Source organism: Leptopilina heterotoma, unplaced genomic scaffold (genome assembly GCF_015476425.1).
Source record: "Leptopilina heterotoma isolate Lh14 unplaced genomic scaffold, ASM1547642v1 Lhet_6, whole genome shotgun sequence".
Taxonomy (NCBI): Eukaryota; Metazoa; Arthropoda; class Insecta; order Hymenoptera; family Figitidae; genus Leptopilina; species Leptopilina heterotoma.
In genome coordinates, this window is record NW_025111137.1 from 3,819,555 (window position 1) to 3,829,942 (window position 10,388).

A 10,388-nucleotide genomic window follows, 5' to 3' on the forward strand; every position below is an offset into this window, starting at 1 on the left:
TTTTCTCTATTAAGCTTCAATTGCAGTTGGACGATTCAATAATGAAATTTACGAATCATTTGTTCATCAAGATTTCGATGATAATGATGCTGACGATGATAATAATGTTTGAAATAGTTTTGTTTGCATTTTCAAGCAATATAATGAACGTGGAATTTCAGAAATGAATGAACGCGTGAATTACTCAATTGTGAATTTCCCATAAGACCATGGATAGAATGACAACTCTTTGCGCAAACCCAAGGGAAATATTCAATTGAATTATTAATATAGAATAATAACCAAACATTCACATGTTCTTGTTATTGGCAAATGACAATTTCAATCAATAAAATATTTTATTCATAAACTTTTCTGATAGTGTCAATCAACATATTTTCTCCTCTTCTGATTGCAGAGCAGAAGAATTATAACTAAATAGAAAACAAGAATATTAATTTTTTTGTTTAATTTAAAATTTTTCAATTCTAATGAGCAAATTTGAAAAATTAAAAATAATAAATCTTAATTGAAGAAATATGAAATTTGTCGGAGAAGTATATTTTATTTTCATTTGTCTATATATAATTGTTGGCATTTAAAACAAATTAAGAACTACATCAAAAGAATAATTTTTGTTCAAAAGTATTATTATTATTATTATATATTACTCATATTAAAATTTAACAAAATCCATCAAGTAGAATGGTAAAAAAATAAATACTTGAATCAAATGATTTTTATTTAAATCAGTTAAATGGTATTTGCTTCAAATACTGAAATTATTAATTCAAAAACAATTTAAATGCCTTAAAAAAATTAATTGATTCAAGTACTTACTTGATAAAAGTGAAGCAATCGGTTATTCAAATAAAATAAATTTTTTCTGTGTAGTGATATACTTATAATTATAAGAAAAAACTGTAGAATTATTGATATGACATAAAATTATTGTCATAAGAAAATATTAGTGTACCACTTCAAAAATTATAACTCATAACATATTCAAGTTGACAAAACGAAAAAGATTTTCTTTAGGTTTTTACGATTAAGCACACAAAAATTGTTATTACTCTAAAATATTTTCGTTGTGTCGAAGAAAATTATGTTACAGAAATAACTTACAAACAACAAAAATATTAACAACATTATTTTATTATTATTACAACATAATATAATTTTCCTGTGCCCTACAGGCCATACAATCATAGGATTAATGAAAAATCAGATTAAATTTGCTACATAAAGATAAAGCATTTAGATTTCTCTTATTGTTAATATAATATTTAGTACATAATTACAATTGTAATACATTGCAGAAAATAATTATTAACAAAAAAATATAAATTAAATCTTTATAAGATTTGAATTAATACTAGTCATCTCAATCAGTTGAAATAAGTGAGCCAAGACCTACAGAATTATAAACATAAATAAGCTGATCAACAAAGAAATCAAACAGTGGATTGTAACTTAAATCAATCTTATAGTTTTGATTAAAAGAACTAATTCGATCTATATCGTCGCGAATAAATAATAAATGTTTGTTTGCAGTATTCAATAAACCACTTTCTGTAAAAGAAAAACAGTTCGAATAACTTCCTTCATCAGCATCGTAATCATTTATTCTTTCATCATTTATTAATATATGTCCTTGTTCAACATGTGATAGACATAAGAAATCATTTATTTGAAAATTATAGTTAACATTTAAAACATCATCTTCTGAAATACCTAAAAATTTATACTCAAAAATTTCTGTTTCATTTCTTAGCAATTTCACAGAAAAGTAAAGTTTATCTTCAAAATTATAATTAATATTTTTGGAATATTGTGAGAGCGAAATCATTCTATTATCGTAATTTGTAAATATTCGGAGAAACATTTTATCATTTTCACCTGTAGCTTTGATGGTGCATTTTTTAAGAAATATCGTATCGTCATTGTCCTTTATATCTAATAATCCTTTCTTTGTAAGAACTAAAATGATATCATTCGATGTTTCATTATTAATATACTCTAAGCTTCTATTATTGATCTTTAAGCGATTCGGTTCTGCATGAAAAATATGCAATAAATCATCTTCTTTAAAATCATGTATGACATTTAAAGTATTATCATCATTGGAACTACCCATAAATTTATAATTAAAAATAGTCTCCCCATTTCTGGTTAATTTTACAGAAAAGTAAACTTCATTTTTAAAATCAGAATGAATGTTTTGAGTAAGTTGTGAAATAGAAATCGTCTTATCTTGATAATTTATAAATATTTTAAAACCCACCTCGTCGTAATATCCTAAAGCTTCAACAACGTAATAAACGAGAGGTAGAAACACTTCATTTTTACTTATTTCTTTAACATGAATACGGATCTTCGAACTTTCAGAAATTACACGATATATTACCTCACTCATGTACAATTTATCACCTCTCTTTGCTGCAATATAAATCGAATAGACATTTGCCAGAATCTTTAAATCAAACATTTCATTGTTAATTACATGACATTCATTATTTAAATAAAGACACTCTCCATTTAGATTGAAAGGATGAATTGAAAATTGAACCGAAATGTTCTCTTTTTCTACTTTAGGTAGCAATATTAAAGAAGAAAATGGTCTAAAATCACGCTCTTGACTCATTCTCTGTATATCGTCAGATGATTTATTAAAATCTATGGCGGGCATTAAGGAATTTCCGCTTAAAGCACGTAATTCTAAATCTGGATAAACTAAGGGGAATGTATAATTTTTAAAGTCAACAACTTTCTTTAAATAGGGTAATATATTAATATTATGAAGATCGAGAAACATTTCGACTAGTGTAGGAATAATGTTGGCCGTTTTACAAGAAGTTACTTTGTTTATTTGAAAATGCCGATAAATGAATTCCCGAAATAATGCGTCTGACCCATCGTATCCAAAGAGACTTATAAAAAAGTGTTGTTTTTCCTTATTATTCCATCGGTGAATAGGTACACCATTTTGATAGTTTAGAGTAGCATTCGTCTTATCAGAATCTTCGAATGTCATCCAATATCCGTCTAGTTCTAATTTATGTTGATAAAAAGCTGCAAAAATATTATTCCACGCTTCACCCACATATCCAAAACCAAGAAAATCTGATTCAACATCATAGTAATGTCCAAACTCGTGTAATAAAATCCATCTTGTGTTTTCAGGAGGTTGTAACCATGGTAAAACACTTTCATAACCTATACGTTCTCGGGTTAAAAATCCTGTCTCACAGTCCTCTTTTACATAATTACAGGACTCATCTTCATTTCTACACCCACTTGATGATTTTAATGTAAAGTCAAGATGTTGATTATTTGGAAAAACTGTATCGTGGCAAAGTGTTAAAGTTAAAAATAGAACAGTACGTTTTTCTATGTAATTGCCATATTCTGAACCAGGCGAATGTATAATTCTTTTAGAACCAAGTAGGGAATCGTAATATTGTATTACATTTGCTTGATTTTGTAGTCCAATATAAAGACTCAAATTTGCTTTTCTAATTTTTCTAATTTCACTTGATGACAGTAACATTTGTGTATAATAGTTTTCAACAAATCCATAAGTTTTTACTGAGTCAAAAAATTTTGTTTCTGCATCTTTTGAAGTCGAAAGTCTGTATTTATTAGTATTAAAAGTTGCCAGATTTATCCAATTTCTTGTTCGAATTTCTACCTCAACAGGAACTTCATAGGAATCCGTAATCATAGGAACACAATCAAAATTGGCTTCTACAATAACAGAATAATTTGCCTTTTTCTTGAAATTAATTTCATTTAATGAGTGTATTGGTGTTTGAGTATAGCAGAAGAACTTAAAATATTTAATTTTTTCCGAACTTGTTACAGTTATATTGAGTATTGTTCTCTTTTTCACTATTATTCCAAAGTGAGTTTTATGATGGAATTGAGCGTAATATCCTAATTTATTGCAACTCGATTCAAAACTGTTTACAACAACGGGACTCGCACTTACTACGATTGCCTGAAAATAATAAATTGTCGAAATATTAAAATATTTTTAAAAATAACAGCTAAAATTAATGATAAGAATGTCAAGTTTCTTATGCCTTGAGCCCTTTTTGAAACATTATCCCATAAATTCTATGCAATTTAGATTCTTTTTGCGTATGGTGAAAATTACTTTATATATTTTTCAGTACTTTTATAATATTATTTAAAAAGTTTTATGAAATATGGTTTGTTTCTAATATTTTCAAAATTATTTTGAAAATTCGGAAATGAATGTTAAGAAATTTTAACTTTGTGAATATATGTTATAATAATTGTCAACATACCTCTGAATTCCACCTAACAGCACTGGCGTTTGAAATAAACAAAAGTACAATAAAAATATTTAATTTTATAGCCAAAGTCATTTTAGAAAGATTGTTGTTAACAATAGAAAGAATAAAATTTATTTGTTTCTTCTTTTGCATTCACGTATATTTATAGAGTAATATATTGTCAAGAAGTTTTACCATCTCGCATATTGTCACGTTCCCAATGATTAATAAACAAAATAATTGTCACTGATAAATCAATAAATTTAAATTTATAATTACAATTTTACTTAATAATTGCAAATTCTGTTAAAATGGAATGTCAAAAAATTGCGAACAATGCAATTTTTAATTATATATATAGCAGAATTATGCGTGAAGATAAGTGAATTTATTTTTTGGATTTAATACGAGACATGATTGAAATTAATTTTTTTATCATTTTGTCAACTTAATGAAATAAATAAATTTTTTGAATATGTCATGTAATGAAATTTTCGTCAAATCGAACTCTTCGTTCTAATTATCCAGAAGTCTTTCTTTTATTTAAGTAATCCATAATTATCTTAAATTATATGCAATAATATCAAATAAATGTTTCATCATCCTAATGTAAATATTTATCATTATCACTTATAACTAAGAAAACGCATTAAAAATCTATTAAATAGTCTATTAAAAATTAAAATAACAAACTTATTTTACAGCTGAACCTACATTCAAGAACTTATTGAATATATTTTTACCTGTTTTGTCAAAAAAAAACCATCTGTCACAACTTGCCCCATGTTGTAATAGGTTGTAACAGTATAAATATTTAAACAATTCTAAATTTGTTGGTAAAATTTGTTTGAACACTTATTATAGATAGATTCAACATAATTGAGAAAACATAATATTTTTTAAATTAAATGTTAGGCAGCGATAATAAATTTTGATAGAAAGTTTTTTTTTAAAATACCCCTAAATTTTCTTCTTTTGGGAGTATCCAAAGTTTGTGGAATGCACAAAAAAATGCTTTTTTAATACATCCTTAAAGTATGCTAATTAATCAATAAAGAAAAGAGAGTAAAAACTGCGGAAAGTAAGTGAATTTTAGTTAAGACTAATTTTAGGCCAACATTCATTTTATTTACATCGTGAAATAAGGTTAAAAATGATTTTCTATAGCACACAATATTGGATGAATGCGGTTACAATAACAACAAGTTGTAACAAACAATTTTCGAATCAACAAATTCGGAGAATGATGATTTCGGTATTTGGTAATAATTTCGTTGAATATAGAGGGAAATGTGGAAAGCTATCTGATGATGAAATTTCGCAAATCACTGCTTACGTGACCTGTATGGTTGAAAGCTTGATTGAGATTGGATGCTGATGTATTTGCATCCCTTATTAGAAGGAATGCTTACCCAAGATTGGAGGATTTAATTAGAGCAGATTCTCTCTACGTGGCTTTAAGACAAAGAGACACTAAGAACCAGTAGACGTTAAGTACATACACGTAGAAAATAAAAAAAAAATCATAATTGAAGAGAGATCCTAAGTACATTTTCTATTTAATTTTTTTTTCCCTAGAAATTCAAAACAAATCAAAACATTTTTAGTGCTAAATAATTAAAAAATTTTAAATCATTAGGCTAGTTAAGAAGTAAACTTTTTCAATTAAAAGAAAGATAATACGGATAATTGAGTAGCGCGACTCAAGAATACAAATCACAATCACCAACACTTATTTTGTTTTTTGTTTGTGTATTTCCATTGTAACTTGAAAGTCGTAAAACTTAAAGTAATTAAAAGCAAGCTTTTCAGTTTAACTAGCTCACTCTATTATTCACTTTCAGCAAATTTTTTATTGAAATAAAAACTTTTCCGCTACTTTAGAAGAATATTGACAAAATGTCTATTATTTTACACAAATTCTTCTAAAAGTAAAATATCAATTCAAAATATTTTTTTTCCTTTAAATTAAATGTTTTAATTTTAAAATAAATTTTGTATTCTTCTGTCAGAGTGAGGCACTTGTCGCTTGTCATTCCTTGATGGTGGGCACACTGTTTTCATAAACAGTAAAACTCATCACAGAATTTCACTTATTTTTAATAAAATTTTAATCGAATTCCTCGATAAATGTAATTAATATTCAAAATTTTATTAAAATTCATTAAACGAATTCAATTATTTGAAAATTTGTTAATAAAATGCTTTATTATAAGAATTCAATTTTAAAAAACATTCAAATATCTAATAAATTATTTTTTTGTATTTAAATAATTGAATTCTCGTAGAATTTTCTAATAAAAATTAATTTAAAAATGAATTTCAGTTAAAAACAAATAAATATGGAAATTTTCAAAATTTTTTTTAAAATTATTAAAAATAATGGATTTATAGAAAAATTTTAATTAACACTAAAAAAATTTAATTCTGGAGAAGTTACAAATTATTGCAGAAATTCAATTGTTTTCAAGAGTAATAAAATCCTTCGCGGAAATTTAATTATGTTTAAAAATAATAAAATTATTTTTAGGGATTCAATTATTTTCACAAATAATAATAAAACTCATCGCAGAATTTCAATTATTTTTAATACAATTTTCATGGATTTTCTTGGAAAACCTAAATATTCTTAAAACTTCCATTTTAAATCGTCGAAAGAATTCAATTATTTAAAAATTTGTTAATAAAATTCTTTATAGGAATTGAATTTTAAGAAACATTTAATTATTCAATAAATTATTTATTTTTGTATTTAAATAATTAAATTCTAGTAGAATTTTCTAATAAAAATTGATTTAAAAATGAATTTCAGTTAAAATTTTAGATAATAATTGATTATTAAAAGCAATATGCCATAAAATTTTAGAAATCATTGAATTTTAAAATTAATTTTTTTGAAAAAGTGTAATTAAATTTTTTTTCTATTATTTAAAGTTTTTATCTTCTAATATATATTTAATTAGAGAATTTCCGAATAATTTAAATTTTGTAAAATAGAATTGTTAAAAAATAAATTGGAAAATTCTTAAAGAACTTTTTCACAAATTATTAAAAATAATGCATTTTTAGAAGAATTTTAGTTAAAAACACGAAACAAAAATTTTATTTTAGAAAAGTTACAAATTATTTAAAAAATTCAATTGTTTTCAAGAGTAATAATATTCTTCGCAAAAATTAAATATTGTTTAAAAATAATAAAATTTTTCTTAGGGATTTAATTATTTTCACAAATAATAAAACTCATCGCAGAATTTCAATTATTTTTAATATAATTTTAATCAAATTTCTCGAAAAACGTAATTATTCTTAAAAATTTTATTAAAATTCGTCGAATGAATTTAATAATTAAAAAAATTGGTAATAAAATTCTTTATAGGAATTTAATTTTAAGAAACATTTAATTACCATTCAATAAATTATTTATTTTTGTATTTAAATAATTGAATTCTAGTAGAATTTTCTAATAAAAATTGATTTAAAAATTAATTCCAGGTAATAATTGAATATTAAAAACGTTATAGCGTGAATCTTTAGAAGTAATTGAATTTTAAAATTCAATTTACAGGCTTCACAGTCTGTCCCCTATTTCCCTAAAAGTCCCTTTTTTTTAATTTTGGCCCCTAAACGTACCCTATTTTGAAAATTTCCCCTATTTTTTTCGTTGCAGGAAATCAATTATTTTCAAGAATTTTTAAATAATTCTGCAAAAGAATTCAATTATCTTGATAACCAACAAAATTCTCCCCATAAAATCAATTATTTTAAGGATTTTTAATTAAATTCTTTTCCAAAATTCAATTATTTTGATAAATATCAAAATTCTTCTGAAGAATCCAATTATTGTCAAACATTTTAATTAAATTCTTGGCAAAATTTCAATTATTTAAACAAAATTAAATAAAATATTTTGCACGAATTCAATTATTTTTATAAATTTTAATGAATATCTCGTCAAGAATTCTATTATTTTCAAAAATTTTAATAAAATTCTTTGCAACATTTCAATTATTTTTAAAAGTTTTTCGCAACTCAATGTTTTTAAATATAAATATAAATTCTACGAAAAAATTCAATTATTTTCATAAATAATAAAATTTCATTTACGAATTCAATTATTTTCATCGTAGAATTTCAAATATTTTTAATACAATTTTAAATAAATTCTTTGAAAATGCAATTATTATTAAGAATTTTATTAAAACTTGAGGAAAGAATTCAATTTTAAGGAACATTCAATTATTCAATAAAACAATAAAATTCGTTTCAATAATGCAAATATTTTTATAAATAACATTTAATTCGTAGCAAAAAATCAATTATTTTCAAAAAATTTTAAGTAAATTTGCAAAAGAATTCAATTAGCTTGATAAATAACAAAATCGCATAAATTCTTCCCATAAAATCAATTATTCTAAGGAATTTTAATAAAATTCTTTTCCAAAATTAAATTCTTTTGAAAAGTAATAAAATACTTTGCAAAAATTAGATTATTTTCAAAATTTTTTAAAACTTCTCGTCAAGAATTAAATTATCTTTATAAATAGATAGGGAAATTCTTCTCAAGAACTAAATTATTGTCAAATTTTTTTTTAAAATTCTTCTGAAGTCAATTATTTAAAAAAATTTTTTTAAAATTCTTCTCATAAATTCAATTGTTTTCAAAAATTATTATTTAAATTCTTCTCAGGAATTCAATTATTTTAAAAAAATTTAATAAAATTCTTCAAAAAGTTTATTTCAATTATTTTCAAAAATTGTTATAAAATTCATTAATATAATAAATTTGATTAAAATTTTAATTAAATTCCTTAAAAGAAATTAAATATTTTCAAAAGTTGTTTATTCAATTCTTCGTAAAAATTAAATTTTAAGAAACATTCAATATTATTTATTTTTGTATTTAAATAATTGATTTCTCGTAGAATTAAATTATTGTTTTTCGTACTTTTAACTAAAAATTCTGGAGAATTAATTTTTTTTAAAAAAGTTTATTTGAATAATAATTGATGTTATTGATTTAAAGTAGAATTTCAGTTAAAAATTCTAGAAAATGTTAATTGAATTGAAATGATACAAATAATTTTGAATAAATTACAGTAACAATATTCTTATAATAATAAACTAATGATTTTGTCAGTCGGTCATCTTTATGTTTTATAAAGTTGTTCAATTTGAAAAGGTTTGAATTTGAAATTTTTGAACATCCTAATTCAAATGAAAAAAATTGCTTAAATGTTTATTTTAAATAAAACTATTGATGTTTTCGAATAATTTGACTTTTGAAGAAATTTGTAAATAAATTTAATAAAACATTTTTTTAAGTGTATCTAATAATTTTTAGAGTAAATCAGAATATTCTTTAGGGTCAGGGAAAAATAAAGTTAAATTTTTATATTTAACCAATTTTTATGGTCCCCTATTTTTTAATTTTCAGTCCCATATTTTCCCTAAAGTACTTTTTTGGGTCACTGTGAAGCCTGAATTTAATTAATTTAATTTAATTAATTTTAAATACTTACACTGGTTCGAGCCCTGTTACTAAGTTAAATGAATTATATATATTTAAATGATATAAACAATTTTTTCCCAAAAATGTGTCGTAGAAATTAAATGTAAAATTTAATTGCACAATAATATGAAGTTGAAAAATATTATTACACGAATTTAAATTCTTTCTTATTAAAAATCAATAAAGTTTAGTAGAATTCATGTAGAAATTCTATAGAATCATTCTAGTGAAATTCTGTAGAATATTCACTAGAATTCATATAGAATTATTTTATAGAATTATTTTAGTGAAATTCTATAGAACTTTTTCAGCTGGGAAGACAACATTGCAACAAAAAATAGTGCCTTTTTAAAACTTTAATTTGATTACTTTGGATAAATTAATTCATAAAAATATTTCATAGAAATATTTTAGCAATAAACTCAGTGGGTTCAAAAATTTTTTTAAACTTTTTAATTTCTGATAAGTATTCCAATAAAATTACTTCTACTTTCAACAGAAAGTATGACTTTTTTCCACTACCTGAATTTTTGCCGAGTGGAAAAGAATCTCTCTGCAAATCCTTTGGAGGGATTTAAGCTACATTTAATTCTGAAGAC

General features: G+C 23.1%; 2 protein-coding genes across 6 annotated transcripts in view; both read right to left on the reverse strand.

Annotated features, from left to right (window-relative positions):
* The window catches only part of LOC122509101 (protein-tyrosine sulfotransferase), a 363,218-nt gene that overhangs the window by 115,876 nt on the left and 236,954 nt on the right, over nucleotides 1–10,388 (reverse strand). The gene's annotated exons all lie outside the window — the stretch shown is intronic.
* On the reverse strand, nucleotides 1,117–4,432 carry LOC122509097. The gene is made up of 2 exons (XM_043622865.1): nucleotides 4,293–4,432; nucleotides 1,117–3,979 (listed from the first exon to the last, which is right to left on the reverse strand). Exons 1-2 carry the CDS (start codon nucleotides 4,371–4,373, stop codon nucleotides 1,364–1,366), a joined length of 2,697 nt encoding a protein of 898 aa, XP_043478800.1. The 5' UTR covers nucleotides 4,374–4,432; the 3' UTR covers nucleotides 1,117–1,363.

Coding starts and splice junctions, on each gene's coding strand:
- LOC122509097 (XM_043622865.1), bottom strand. CDS start 4,373: ATGACTTTGGCTATAAAATTAAATATTTTTATTGTACTTTTGTTTATT. Junction 3,980..4,292: donor CTGTTAGGTGGAATTCAGAG/GTATGTTGACAA, acceptor TATTATTTTCAG/GCAATCGTAGTAAGTGCGAG.